The sequence below is a fragment of the Cucurbita pepo genome, unplaced genomic scaffold (assembly GCF_002806865.2).
Source record: "Cucurbita pepo subsp. pepo cultivar mu-cu-16 unplaced genomic scaffold, ASM280686v2 Cp4.1_scaffold000154, whole genome shotgun sequence".
Lineage (NCBI taxonomy): Eukaryota > Viridiplantae > Streptophyta > Magnoliopsida > Cucurbitales > Cucurbitaceae > Cucurbita > Cucurbita pepo.
The window spans coordinates 161,377-177,244 of NW_019646442.1; the positions used below are offsets into that span (position 1 = coordinate 161,377).

The 15,868-nt window shown below is 34.2% G+C and overlaps 1 protein-coding gene across 1 annotated transcript; it reads left to right on the forward strand.

Annotated features, from left to right (window-relative positions):
- The first annotated feature begins 326 nt into the window (after nt 1-326).
- Nucleotides 327-13,864, forward strand: LOC111784105 (nicalin-1-like). Its single transcript, XM_023664936.1, has 14 exons — nt 327-814; nt 1,318-1,487; nt 1,700-1,803; nt 2,590-2,656; nt 6,391-6,483; nt 6,571-6,735; nt 6,918-7,058; nt 7,177-7,254; nt 11,093-11,205; nt 11,328-11,388; nt 11,665-11,832; nt 12,350-12,451; nt 12,642-12,731; nt 13,281-13,864. The coding sequence occupies exons 1-14, from the start codon at nt 535-537 to the stop codon at nt 13,341-13,343; spliced, it is 1,695 nt and encodes a 564-aa protein (XP_023520704.1). The 5' UTR covers nt 327-534; the 3' UTR covers nt 13,344-13,864.
- The last annotated feature ends 2,004 nt before the right edge of the window (nt 13,865-15,868 follow it).

Sequence of the window (15,868 nt, forward strand, 5' to 3'; positions counted from 1 at the left end):
TTATGAATTTTTAAAAGTAACATAAAAAAAAGTTTAGAGATTATCTATAAAATATCGATAAGACAATTTTCATCCGTATATTTCAATAAGAATTTTTTTTATAAAAAAGCGTTAATTTCATGAATATTTTCTAAAACTAGTAATAATGATAAAAGTATTTTTAAAAATTTAAAAAAAATTAAAGAGTATTAATAAAAAAATTTAAATTTAAAAGTATTTTTGAAATAAATTTATTTTTGACATCTTAATATATTTTATTAAAATTATATATATATATATATATATATTTTTTTTTGAGAAATATGTTTCCGTTAATTTAGGCGGCGCTTAGTGGGCGTTGGGGTGGAAGGGCAGGTGTGTCATTTATGCAGCCGGTGGGCATCTGAACTGAACGGCGAGAAGAACCGGCAAGAGGCACGAGCTGATTCCATTTCCATGTGCGCATCCAAACCCATATTATTGTGATCAAATTCCCTATCCCTCCAACGCCCTTCCCCTCCCCCAACTGAGCTCCTCCAGATCTTGCATCCATCCATGGCTCCTCGTAAACCCCGCGAGCCTCAAGTCCTCGAATCCTTCTACCCTCTCCTTGCTCTCGTCTTCCTTCTAGTTGCCTGCACCGAGCTCTGTGACGCCGCCACTGTCGTCGATGTCTATCGCCTCATTCACTACGATATCTCTGGCGTTCCCTTTGGATCCCGCGCCGCTTCACTCAATCACCATGCTGCCTCTCTTCATTTTCCCCCTGCTGCTGATCTCTCTCGCACCGTTTTCATCATTCCTCTTTGTGAACTCAACTTCACCTTCGTCAAAGGTACACCGTGCTTTTCTTTTTCCTACTTCTCGACTCCCTTTATGCACTTTGTCGTTATCTTAAACCACTACACTTTCTTAGTTGCGTGTGGAGATTTTAGGAACTGTGTTTTAACTGTTGGCGGCTTGAATTACTTTCGTAGATACAGTTTTAGATTAACTTCGTTTGTTGTGGGGAAATTTCGTTCACGACCCCCCGGCTTCAATGACTGAACAAGTCTGTGAAGTTGTTCACCCTTTGAGTATTTGATGCATTGGAATATGCCAAGTGTGGGAGGTTTGATCTTCTTTCTATTATCGAACAATAGCGTGCTTGAAGAATTGCAGAACTTCGTTAATCTAATTTCTCCTCTATTTGAAGGATGAAGAATATGACTGTTCTTACTTTTTAACTTCTCACATATTAGAAATCCTGAAGATTATGTGATATAAGAATTGTGGGTTTACAATTACCGCTCTTCTTTCTCCTGTTGGTAACCGGGATATCTTTTTGGTCTTGTGCAGAATGTATATCTCAAAGAAAGCGTCTGGGAGGTCTCCTGATCTTGCTTCCCAAGATTCTTGGCTCGGATGGCCCGAAAAATGATGACTTTAAATGTCCACAAAATGGAGATGGGATGATTAAGGATTTACTGGTTGAACTTGAACGGTTGCTCATACATGCTACTCTACCTGTAAGTGAAATGAAAATAACTTCTGGTTGAAACATTTAAGCATTTAACTTCTTTTATATCAATGAAAGTTTTTTCTTTCTACGTTTGATAAATGCACGTTATGTTCTATCAGTTTGTGAATTATGACCACCGTCTTGTATTCCCTTACTGCAATTTATATTTTCAATTTCTATAACATGTTTGTGTTTCTGAAAGTATCTGTGTCGTTCCAGTACCCTGTATATTTTGCCTCAGAAGGTGAAGATATTAATGCTGTTTTGGCTGATGTTAAGAGCAATGATGCCACTGGTCAGCTTGCAACTGCAACTACTGGCGGGTTAGTTGAATTTATTATGAAATTTTGCTGCTGCAAGGGTTCTTTTTGCTGCTGCATAAGCCTTCTATTGCAACAGACAACAACATAAGTATTGGATGTTAAATTATATTATGTTTCTCCTTCTTATGTTTTATTTTCGCTACTATCTCCTATCCTCCCCTTTCCTGTTATTTTCCTTTATTAGTTCATACTGAAGGAATTAACTACCAATGATTGTGATCTCAATTTTTTTAGAAATTTTGATCTAGTTATCGATGTGAATTAATATTTTGGAAAAATTATAGAAATCAATAGAGTTTCTGCACTTCTTAAATAACTTATGAAATTCTTTTGGATTGGAGCCCCATTTTGTATTTGGTTTGGGGTTATTTTTTGTTCTTGGGCTTGTTTTTTCTTTCTATGCTCATGTATATCTTTTCATCTCTCTCAATGAAAGCCTGGTTATTTTTAATTTTTTTTTATTTAATAAAAAAACTTATAAAATTGTGATCATTTTTTTTTTGGTGAAATTCTTAATATGTCTTGACACTTCTGATGTTTGATTGAAATTTACACCATGTTAAAAAGAAAATCTATCAGCCTTTAATTTTGATTTGATATCAAATCATTCAGTTTTGCATTAAAAGAAGTACTTGCAGTATAAACTGTTGTGCCATTTGCAACTTTTTATTTATTTATTTTTTTAAATTCATACTATCTACAATCTTGTTCATCATAAAGAAGATTTGAGAGCTTGAGGTTAAGTATATAGTTGCTAATCTTCTCGGTATTCATAAATGTTTGCAGGTACAAGCTTGTTGTTTCAGCAGCAGAACCAAGGAAACTTGTATCTTCCACGATTACAAATATTCAGGTACCTTTTCCGGTTTCCTTAAAATGTGAACAACTAGAGTTATTGTCTACAGTTGTATATTTGAATACATTTCCCTCGACAAACAGCTTAATTAAAGCAAGCTAGGATGCACCATCTGCATTATGCTTCTAAGCAACATGTTGGAGTCCAAGTGATTGTCTTGATATCAAATACAATAGCAAATTAGAAAACTTTTACTCAGAAAAAGTGGTTGGGCTTGTTGACCTTACAGTTTTATATACTCGAGTTTTCTTTGAGCAAAATGAAAGAATGCACTTGGGCATACACTCCCTTAAGGGTGCATTTGAAGATTTGGTTAGAAAGGAAAGTTGCAGCTGGAGGTAAAAGGCGAAAGTGAGATGGGCTAAAGAGGGGATTGTAACATGCCCCTTATTTCACAGGATGGTTAATAGAAGAAAATGCAAGAATTTTATTGGGTTCTTTCGGAATGAAAGAGTAAAGGAGGTTAAAGGGGAAGGAGAGTTGGATGAGGAGATTCTTTCCTTTTCACGACACTCTATGACCCGATTGTTTCTCCCAAGAACTTTATTGAAAGGTTTTTGATTCGTGCCCTATTTCTGTTTCTAATTTTGAGAATGTGGAGTTGGTGGCCCTATTTTCTTTGAATGAAATTAGAAGTTTGGTCTTTGTGTGTGATAGGAATAAGTCTCCTGGTCCTGACGATTTTTCCATAGCCTTCTTCCAAGATAACCAGGATATTATCAAGGATGACCTTGTTAGAGGGAGATAGTGGTTAGTACCTGGAAAGAAACCTTTTATTTGCTTATCCCTAAAAAAGGCAGGGGAACTAAGGTGAAGGATTTTAGGCCCATCAATCTCATTACTACTATTTACAAGATTCCTGCAAAAGTGCTTGCTAATAGGCTGTGAAAAGTTCTTCCCTTTGACTATCACTTAAGTTCTTCCCATAAACCAAACAAGGTCAGCCAACAAGGCCACAGAGTCTAAACAATCTGACAACCTCACAATAAGTGATGCAATTCCTTTGAGCGACACCTACAAAGGGTGCACCACCGTAGGAGCAACACAAAGGAAGAATGTCTATGAATACGGTTCATATTTTTCACTCTCCCATGTAAAACTTGCTATTTACCTTCTGTAGTGAGGAGAAGACTAAGTAGGTTGGGGCAAGGAAAGGTTTGAAAACAAACAAAAGAAAGAACTGCAAGAGAAGCCCCTCGAAGATTCCATGGTCCAAAGCCTAAAGTCCTTTCTCCTTTGCACCAAATGTTAGATCATGGATAAGAGAAAGGAGGCCTACAACGTCTAACGTCTATCTATAAGAAAGATGACATTTGAAACCCAAAAACGAGGAGGAGGGATCCAATGATAGTAGAATAGAAGCCACAAAATGCAACTTCTTTCCCAAAAAATGATATGAAACTCGTAGAGGGTTTCTAACCCACCAATCCTCCCAATAATACACACGGGTTCCTCCCCTAACAGGTTCTAACCCAGAAGAAAAAGAAGGGAAGCCAAGGGCAATCACTTTTTAGAGAAGTTTATGAGGCCCCTTGGTGCCACTGACATCATACCCCGCTCAAAAGGGTCTGGGGTCATTTGACTTGTAATAACTTTGTGCCACAAAGCATTGGATTCTATGAAGTACTACCGCAACCACTTGGGCAATAAACCCTCAATACATAACTTCAGGCTCCCAATCTCAAGGCCACCTAACGCCACAGGCTTAAACTCATTATCACTCTCTTGTTACATGATTTTTTGTTGGTTGAATGGTTCTCGTGGTTCTGAGTCAAACCTAGTGAGTAAAATATAGTCCTCATGGATGTTGGGAGGGGTCAAAGAAGTGAGTAAATATAGTCCTCATGGATGTTGGGTGGGGTCAAAGGCACTTTTAGATATTCTTGGAAAGACATTTCCATTGAACTCCAATCCTTTTCTTATTTGGTCGAGTAAGTAGGTGATGGGAGGGAAATGTACTTTTGGAAGGATAAGGAGGTATAGACCCCTATTGAACAGAGGAATGGTGGATGTCATGGCTCTCTTATCTTTGATTAGTTTGAGCTTAGACTAGGGAGAAGGATGTTGGTTTTTGGAGTCTGAACTTCACTATGAGTTTTTCTTGTAGCTCATTCTTTCTGTGTTTGTTGAACCCTTTTTTGGTCATTGAGTTTGTTTTTTTCAATTGTGTGGAATGAGAAAATTCTGAAGAATCGTTTGCAAATCATCCATGCAAAAAAGATGTCTACTTTGATAGAACCGTTTTGTTGCATTCTTCGTTAGATGGTAGAGGAAGATCTTGATCATATTCTCTATAGTCGTAACTTCGGCTTTTAGTTTGCTCAACACAAGGGGTATAGAAAGATGATTGAGAAGATCCTTCTCAATCTGTCTTTTCGAGAGAGGAGAGGTTTTTGTGGCAAGTGGGAGTTTTTGTCGTGTTGTGGAACTTGTGGGGGATCCTAGAGATGTTTGGTCCCTCATTAGGTTCTATATCTCTTTGGTCTTTGGTGACAAGTTTTTTTTTTTTTTTTTTTTTTTTTTTTTTTTTTTTTTTTTTTTTTTTTTTTNTTCTTAAGGCTCATTTTACTTGAGTGAAGCCCCTTTTTTTAGTTGTCTTTTTTATGGGGTCTTGGTTTTTTTGGATGCCCTAGTATTTTTTTTTTCAATGACAGTTCGGTTCATTATAAGAAAAATTAAATGCTTGTATTTGGATAAGTAAGATAATTATTACCGGGAGAATTAAATGGTTTATTTTATAGGTTCCACTCTGGTAATTTTTTTAATTACTACATTTGATTAAATATATCTAAATTAGTTAAACCAATTAGAATTAGTTTAGATATTAACTTGAAATTATTCAATGAGTATATTTCTCTCTTCTCTTTCCCATTCATTCTTTAAAAAAAGTCTCATCTCCGAGAACTATAATAAAATCCTATAGTTCATATATTGCCAGCTTTATTCTTCAAAAAAAAAAAAAAAAAAAAAAAAAAAAAAAAAAAAAAAAAAAAAANTAGATTCTTGCTAAAACCAAAACCCATCTTGAAACATTTGAAACAATCCAGGACAAAGGAAAAAAAATACTTCTGGAGTCTTGGGTATCCGTACCACATTAGAAAAGCGTAGGGATAGTATCTGTGCGTATCTGAAAGAGGGGTGGAACTTAAAAGTAAATGTGGAAGATCAATGGGAAGTTTCACTCTCATCAGGCCATCATGCTCTTTATTTATTTTTCATTTTTGGGTTAATTTAGGAATGTGAAAAATATGAAATTTTGTGTCTATGTCTCTTTGACTTTTTAGTACCCAAGTGTTTTGTAGTTACCCTCTTAATGTGTTATTGATTTGTTGGAGATCTTTTTGTAATCTTCCGAGTCCCTAGCTTTGGTTTGGATCCCCTATACCTTTCAGTCTATTTGACCGCTCTGTCAGATATATCTGTTAAACTAAATTGAAAATTTCACGTGGCATTCATGTCAATGCTTTCTCTGTTGACACCTAATGATGATTAGATGAGTCAAGATGGAGACAGGTCAAGCGAGAGGTCATGTGTCCAAAAATACAACGGTGTAATTGTGTATTTTCCATATAATTTACCACTTCCCTGGTTGGTGTATTTGTGTAGTTTGTGTTCTGTTATTGAGGTGCTGTGATTAGCTTTGTTCTCCCCTCAGTTTGGTTTAATTCTTTTTGATAGTGTTGCATCGTTTTTTTCATCTTTGTATTTATTTATTTTTAAATTGGTGTCAGGGTTGGCTGCCTGGACTAAAATCTGATGGAGATGCTAATCAACTCCCAACAATTGCAATTGTAGCATCATATGATACATTTGGCGCTGCTCCTGTATGTGATTTGTTTAGTGCACGAACATTATCTACCATACTTGTCTATATTTTATCTCGATGATGTGGATCATCTCTCTGGTTGTAGGAATTATCTGTGGGAAGTGATAGCAACGGAAGTGGAATTGTTGCACTTCTTGAAATTGCAAGGTTATTTTCTCTTCTTTATTCCAGTCCTAAGACACGAGGAAGGTACAATCTACTTTTTGGGCTCACTTCTGGCGGACCTTACAACTACAATGGGACTCACAAGGTTCTCATTCTTTCTATGTACATACAATCATCATAATTATTATTTCTTTCTATCATTACAATGTATTCCATTTAGTTAAACTTCTTCATTTCAATTTTTTATTTATTTATTTTTTATTTATTATTTTTTTTTTATAATTGTTTCTATTTGTTGTCCATTAATGTAAAGTATCGTTTTCCCAGTGGCTTCAAAGCTTTGATCACCGTATCCGTGAGAGTATTGACTATGCCATTTGCTTAAATAGTATTGGCTCATGGGATGACAAATTATGGCTGCATGTCTCTAAGCCTCCAGAAAATGCTTACATAAAGCAAATCTTTGAAGTAAGCAAATGTATTTTTAAAATGTTCTGTCTTGTGTAAATAAAAAAAAAAATGTTATTGTCTTAATACCATGTTATTATTGTAACGGTTTATTGTGGATGACCTGGCCTCTCTGTAGGATTTCTCAAATGTTGCCGAGGATTTGGGCTTTAAAGTTGATCTGAAGCACAAGAAGATTAATATTTCAAATCCTCGAGTGAGTTAATTCACCTGAATTCTTTTTTTTTTTTTTTTTTTTTTTTTTTTTTTTTTTTTTTTTTTTTTTTTTTTTTTTTTTTNCTGGAACTTGTGGCCTTAGATTTTGAAATTTTCTTTTTAACCTTTGTCCCCCATTTCTGCACATGTAAAATTTCTATTTTTGTCTTTATTTTGTAAGATATTTAAAAAAAATTATTTTCCTATTTTTGTGTGCTTCATTTCATGCTATTGCACTCAAATGCATGTTGTGCTCGAGTTTTTATTTTAATATTTTCTTTTACCAAAGATAATATTAGAAAGATTAGAAGCCTTGGAGATATGTAAAACATCTAGAAATTCAAGAACCTATTTATTAGATCCCACTCTTTTGAGTATCTTATATGGTCCAACCTTCTTTCTTCAACTTGTGTAGATATCCCAAAAGGTTGTCAATTTTTGCATAGGTATATCCACAAAACCATCTCACTTTTTTGTCTCTTACTAGAGTTCTTGCATAGGTGGGGTGAACCATGACTAAATCCTCTTTATGAAACTCCTCAGCTTTCCTACGTTTATTAGCTTCTAATACATCTATAGTATAGTTTAGCATTATTAACCTGAGTTGACNCAGAAAATTAGTTTTCACTGAAAAGAATATTATGGAATTCAATTATTTCTTTTGAAAATTGATCTACAATCTAAAACGTTATATAGAAATATTACTGAAATAGAAAGAGGACAAAGAAGACAGGACGGTTTGAAAGGTTCGTTCTCACCCCAGAACAAGCCTAACTCCCACCTATCTGTTACACATACATTGCTCCTAGAATCTTCCCTTAATATCAAACCAAGGGTGTCCCATACCCACTTTATCCTCTTAACAAAATACTCACGTCCATTTACTCTGTGCCTCGTGCTTCCCCACCTTTCTTTCTACGTGTGCATGCAAATCTAATGGGTGGTTTAAGTAAGCCTATTAGTCTACATGTTGATTATGATACAAAAAACTATAGATGCTTTGTGACTGTAATGTCTGGAGAAAAACTCCGTACCTTGTTTTTGGCTTCTGATTGATGCAGAACTCTTTAACAAATCAGACTGGAATTTTATTAAAAAAATAATTATTCAGTAAAATGATTGCGTAGGTATTTTTATGTTTTGGTCTTACTTTTAGCTACTAACAGTAACTAACAGAAAATAACAAACCACCTAACACTAAAATAACAGAGTTAATAATGGTCAAGTAAACAACTAAAAATAACAAGTACCCCACATGTATTGGTCCCTTAAGAAAAACTCATTCTTAAGTTTAGGATTGCAGCTTTATGTGTGGATGATACTCTCCATGTTCTGGAACTTGTGGCCTTAGATTTTGAAATTTTCTTTTTAACCTTTGTCCCCCATTTCTGCACATGTAAAATTTCTATTTTTGTCTTTATTTTGTAAGATATTTAAAAAAAATTATTTTCCTATTTTTGTGTGCTTCATTTCATGCTATTGCACTCAAATGCATGTTGTGCTCGAGTTTTTATTTTAATATTTTCTTTTACCAAAGATAATATTAGAAAGATTAGAAGCCTTGGAGATATGTAAAACATCTAGAAATTCAAGAACCTATTTATTAGATCCCACTCTTTTGAGTATCTTATATGGTCCAACCTTCTTTCTTCAACTTGTGTAGATATCCCAAAAGGTTGTCAATTTTTGCATAGGTATATCCACAAAACCATCTCACTTTTTTGTCTCTTACTAGAGTTCTTGCATAGGTGGGGTGAACCATGACTAAATCCTCTTTATGAAACTCCTCAGCTTTCCTACGTTTATTAGCTTCTAATACATCTATAGTATAGTTTAGCATTATTAACCTGAGTTGACACCCTTTTTGATATCAGGATTTATAAACAATCACACCAGACCTTCTGGTAACCTGAGTTGAGATCTTGCCCACTGAGTGGTTTGTTGAACTTGGACCTTGGCTCTGGTTCCATTGTCATTGGTAAAAGAGTGAGAATATTAGTGGAAATTTGATGACTAGGGTACCAGTATCGTACAAGATACTTCTATGAAAAGTGAAATCTGTAATTGTGATTCTAAATATAGAAATCATTGTATTACTATGTTTGGTTGTTTTGACAATGTGGGCTTGCATTGTTTATCTTGTGGCTGGGGTAATATAGCTCAAACGAAAGTAAGTGTGCATGCTTCTTAGCTTATAATTAGTTAATAACCCAAACCAACCCTGAGTTCTTTTAGTTACTGTATCCTTTGATGTATGCAACATGAAAAGGGTGTTTCTAGGATAATAGCAACATTTAGTAGGAAAGAGGATACGGTCTTTTTCTTTTTCCTATTTATTCAGGGGGCGGGAGAGGACAAAGCAGAAAGAGCCAAAGATTTTTGCTTGTTCTCAAATTGATCTAACGTACATCTCCATCATCACATGTTTCATCATGATGTGTGCTATTTAATAATTTTCTTTTTTCCAAAAAGACTGTTCTTGGTTTCCTNTAATGGTCAAGTAAACAACTAAAAATAACAAGTACCCCACATGTATTGGTCCCTTAAGAAAAACTCATTCTTAAGTTTAGGATTGCAGCTTTATGTGTGGATGATACTCTCCATGTTCTGGAACTTGTGGCCTTAGATTTTGAAATTTTCTTTTTAACCTTTGTCCCCCATTTCTGCACATGTAAAATTTCTATTTTTGTCTTTATTTTGTAAGATATTTAAAAAAAATTATTTTCCTATTTTTGTGTGCTTCATTTCATGCTATTGCACTCAAATGCATGTTGTGCTCGAGTTTTTATTTTAATATTTTCTTTTACCAAAGATAATATTAGAAAGATTAGAAGCCTTGGAGATATGTAAAACATCTAGAAATTCAAGAACCTATTTATTAGATCCCACTCTTTTGAGTATCTTATATGGTCCAACCTTCTTTCTTCAACTTGTGTAGATATCCCAAAAGGTTGTCAATTTTTGCATAGGTATATCCACAAAACCATCTCACTTTTTTGTCTCTTACTAGAGTTCTTGCATAGGTGGGGTGAACCATGACTAAATCCTCTTTATGAAACTCCTCAGCTTTCCTACGTTTATTAGCTTCTAATACATCTATAGTATAGTTTAGCATTATTAACCTGAGTTGACACCCTTTTTGATATCAGGATTTATAAACAATCACACCAGACCTTCTGGTAACCTGAGTTGAGATCTTGCCCACTGAGTGGTTTGTTGAACTTGGACCTTGGCTCTGGTTCCATTGTCATTGGTAAAAGAGTGAGAATATTAGTGGAAATTTGATGACTAGGGTACCAGTATCGTACAAGATACTTCTATGAAAAGTGAAATCTGTAATTGTGATTCTAAATATAGAAATCATTGTATTACTATGTTTGGTTGTTTTGACAATGTGGGCTTGCATTGTTTATCTTGTGGCTGGGGTAATATAGCTCAAACGAAAGTAAGTGTGCATGCTTCTTAGCTTATAATTAGTTAATAACCCAAACCAACCCTGAGTTCTTTTAGTTACTGTATCCTTTGATGTATGCAACATGAAAAGGGTGTTTCTAGGATAATAGCAACATTTAGTAGGAAAGAGGATACGGTCTTTTTCTTTTTCCTATTTATTCAGGGGGCGGGAGAGGACAAAGCAGAAAGAGCCAAAGATTTTTGCTTGTTCTCAAATTGATCTAACGTACATCTCCATCATCACATGTTTCATCATGATGTGTGCTATTTAATAATTTTCTTTTTTCCAAAAAGACTGTTCTTGGTTTCCTTTAGCATAGTATATGATTTTTACTTTTATTTTGTGATTATCGTAGCCCACTCGATAAATCCTTTCTATGATGTAGGTAGCCTGGGAGCACGAACAGTTTTCAAGATTAAGAGTAACTGCTGCTACCCTTTCTGGAATCTCTGCTGCTCCTGACCTTTTGGAAAGGACCGGAGGTTTAGCTGACAACAGGTTCTAATTTTTAGAAATTGATCAGTTTCCCGGTTCTGTTTCACTTCCATGTTTGCATGTGTGCGAGCATGCATATTCATGCAGAAATGTGTATATTCTGACAAGACCGTAACTTCCAATAGATTGTTTTTGAACGAGAGTGCAATTGCCAAGAGTATCAAGTTAGTCGCAGAGAGTCTTGCAGTAAGTTTTACTATGTCTTGCTTACCCATACTTTTGCTGCAATCGCAACCTTTTCCTTTTTCCAGCTGCAAGTGTTTGTTTTTGGCAATTGAGAATTCACCTCAAGTTCAGAATGTTTAAATATGACACTTAGATTCTACTTTTATTTATAAGTGGAGAGCGCACAAGTATGGATGACATTCATTATTGATTTTCAAATTGTAATTGGTTCATGGTATTATTTTATAATTTTTTTTTGAGAATTCTCTAATGCATAATTCCTTGTATTTTATTCAGAGGCATATTTACAGATATGAAGGAAAGAATATACAAGTATTTGCAGATGATAGTAGTTTGGCAGTCAATCCAACTTATATTCGATCATGGTTGGATCTTTTGTCACGGACGCCTCGAGTTGCTCCATTTCTGTCGAAAGATGACCCTTTCATATCGGCATTAAAAAAGGTTTTATATCATAAACAAAATTGTGCCAATTGATACCATCTACTTCCATTTGTATACTGTATTCGCCCAAAGATTGATTGGCAATTTCAAAAGGAAAAAGAATTGATCTGAAAAGATTACTCCTTCCTTCTCTCTGGCATCAGAAAAATTTATATCATAAAACAAAATTGTCAGTTGTTACCATTATTGTCCCCTTCCATTTAGCTCAACCTGAAAATATTGCTCTGAAACATACTTGACGTGCTAAAAAATTCTGAATTTTTGAGAAATTGCAGCTCTCTTTTTGAAATTAGTTTGATAAAATCTACTATTTCTTATATGGTGGAACTTCTACGGTCAATGCTAATCCATATTTTCCTTGGATGTTTGTCTGTTACAAAAGCACGAAAACCATTTACGCAGACGCAATATTTTAGTGGTTGCTTAGTTTGGCTGGGCTGATCATACGAATGCTTTAGGTTACTAATTGAAGTCACCTCCCAGGCCTCGTCCAATGATATGTTTCTACTCTTTTCAGGAACTGGAGGTCCATACCCATGATGTGAGCTTGCAACATGAGCCATTTGACGGGATGTTCACCTTTTATGATTCAACTGCAGCTAAACTTCACATATACCAGGTACTTCGCAGATCAATTGTGAACTTGGCTCTCTACTTGCTCCATCTGAAAGTTAAGCTCCATTTATTTTAGTTTTGTACAACATTATTTTCTATATTCGTGTTAGCTGATTCTAGATCGGTGGTTATGTTTATCCTTGGGTGTTCTTTCTTGGCTTGGATCTAAGCAAGCTTTATGTTCGTTGTTTCAGGTTGCTAGCGTGACATTCGACTTGGTTTTGCTTTTGGTCTTGGGATCGTATTTAGTTTTACTCTTCTGTTTCCTTGTGATCACAACCAGGGTAAGTTGTATTATTTACTTTATCGACTTTACAAAGTTATCCCTCATGATATTGAATTCCTTAAACATGAATAGAATAGATAAATGTCTATGAGATGAAAAAGGCTCTTAGGACATTTGATTACAAGCACTTGTCACTCAAAATGATCGTATATTCAGTTTGGAATGAATTTTCAAGTGCCTAAAAAGTTTTTGGTACTTGAAAAGGTCCTTCCAAACAAGGCTCATTGGAAACATAAAAATAGTTTTGGAAGAAGTCTTGCGAGAAAATATTTTAGTGTTTTGGCTCAAGTGCTTGATTGTGAGTTACTCAAAAGAGTATAAAACAAATGTCAAATCTGATTTGTTAATAAGCACCTTTGTCAAAAATACTTATTTAAAAGCACTCATAAGCACATTTTGAGTTTGAGATGAACTGTGAGAATAGTGTTTTGTAAGTAAACTATTTGTTTTGCTCCTTGGAAACACTCTTGAAGTGTTTTATTTAAAAGAATTTTGTACTTTTCACCCTTCCAATAGTACAAACTCACAAAATGTTTCTGTTCCATAGGGTCTCGACGATCTGATTGGTCTATTTAGACGCCCTCCTTCCCGAAAAGTAAAAACAGCTTGATGACTGCAGTAGATTTTGATGCTTGGATTTGCATCATTGCCACCCGAATTTTTTCCCATCTAGATTAGACAGGCCTTACGATGGGGTCCAATGTGGCATAAGAGATCGAGGAACTGAAGATTTTATGTGGCCTTCCTCTCAGGATTCTCTCTTTCTTCTTTTTGACATCCTTACATAATAACAGTTATGAGAACTCTCGAGGTGCGATAATTTTTCGTTTTCTCATTTAAATTCGCACAGTTTAACCCTCATTTGTGGTTTCCACTTTGGGCAATGATTTTTTCTTTAGAATTTGTTGGTGTCTATTATTTCTTGCTCGGTTGATGTTAGAGACAGGCAATAGATTCAGTTCGAACAGTTCTGAAAATCTCTCAGAATATATTGATGTTATTTATCATTATTATTTCACAGTTGCTTGATGGCTTTGGAATTAACTTCACTTAGTCATTAGTTTGTTATTTTGTTAATTACTCAGCTTTATCGAACCCCTGACTTTCAGTATGAAAGCATGGAGTTACTGACAGGTGAAATAATATACATGATTTCATCTCACATATCTCCATTTCAAGTTCAAAATCCAGAGTGATAGGCTTTTGTTCGTTTCCAAATTCTTCTACCTTTTTCTCAATTTGCAGATGGGGTACAATCCAGAATCCATACTTTCTAGATCATAATGATATGTTAGTTCTTGTTCTTGCTTCTTAGTGTCTTATTTGATTCTTATAGCCCTTTCTATCAAGAACATTTCAGGTTTCATCTTGGAATTCTTCTCAAAGCCAGTGATGAATTATTACTTGCTTGGACTTGCAATCATCATATGGTTTTTGCTTGGGTGTATTATTTAGTCTTTAAAAATGGATCTCTTAATGTCCTTTTTTTTAAGAAAATAATTACTTGAAGTATTGAATAGTTAGTGTGTTGGGATTTATGCTCTAATTATTCATTCCAATCGCCATTAACTTTTGAATTAATTGCATCACAAAATCAAAAATCAACATGGCTGTACATTAGAATACATGAACAAATCAATGCAAACATTCATTTAATCATATATATCAAACTAAGTCCAAAGCATTTGTTGGGGTTTATGCTCTAAGTATTCATTACAATAGTAGACGTAGTAAACAAACTCAACGAGTGAACCCTCAGATCATTGTCACATGCCCGAATATGCAAAAAAAAAAAATAATGTTCAACCATCGGTATGCCCATGGGGAGCCCTCATTTTTTCTAAAAATTTTGGTAGGTTTTGGTGGCGTCATTGTCATCAAATTGATCGATGCAATGTAAGTTGATTCTAAATGAACTTTTCTTCTAGAATTAAGCAAAATTTAATTAAAAAATTGAATTTCCTATACTTCTACAAAGTCTTCCTGCGACTCGACCGAATACAAGACCACAACTTGTGAGAGTTTATTGAAAGAAAATCTACAATGAATAGGGGAGGGAGAGGTATAGAGAGAAATCTCCATTCTATAGAGTGCATATGTGTGAGTTCCTAATTTAGCTAAACAGAGCTATTGATTAAACCTTATTTGTTTATCATCTAATTGCGTCAATCCAAAGGTAGATGATTTGATCTCTAATTATAAACTGTTGAACTAAAAAAATCTATGATTTGATCTCTAATTATAAACTGTTGAACTAAAAAAATCTATGATTTGATCTCTAATTATAAATTGTTGAACTAAAAAAATGTCAAAACATACAAAAGCAATCGCAAATGTTAAGATGTGAACCATTAAATACTACATTAGTCTTTATACTTTTACTTTTAGGTTTAACTTAATTGATTCATGTTTTTTTAAAATGCTTTAAATTTGGTCTTTATACTTTAAATTTAGTTAAATTCAATTTTTATAATTTCAAAAGGTTAATTTTGGTCTCAATAATTATTTTGGTCCTTTGATTTTTATTTTTCATTTTATTAATTTTATGTTAATTTTTTTCCTCATTTTTTGAGGACAAAAATAAATATTTTGATGCTCACTAAAATGAATCAAATTTAAAAATACATGAACTAAATTGAATATTTTCTTCGCTGAATATTTTTTTAAGTAATGGGAACCAAAATAAACTACAGCTAGAGGTACTTGGATCAAAGTAATATTTAAAACTAAATTGTATCATATCACTCACCACTTCCTTCATCTTTACTATTTTTAAATTCAACCATTTACTAGGTCAAGGAATGAAAAGATAAATGTACTCAACCATTTACTAGGTTAATGAATGAAAAGGATAAATGTACCCGACCATTCACTAGGTTAATGAATGAAAACCGCTATTATAATTCAAAAAAGAATTGAAAACAAGAAATAAAGGGTACATGTAACACATTGAATTGAAAACGAGAAATAAAGGGCATATGTAACACATTGACTTCAACCTAACAAATCCAAAATTTTGAACGGATCTATAAGATTTGTGACTTTGACTTGTGTACACCCCAAAGTCAACTCGTGTACCCCCTAAATCAAAATCATGTATGTAAAAATTTCAAAAGCTTTTTAGAAAGCAACATG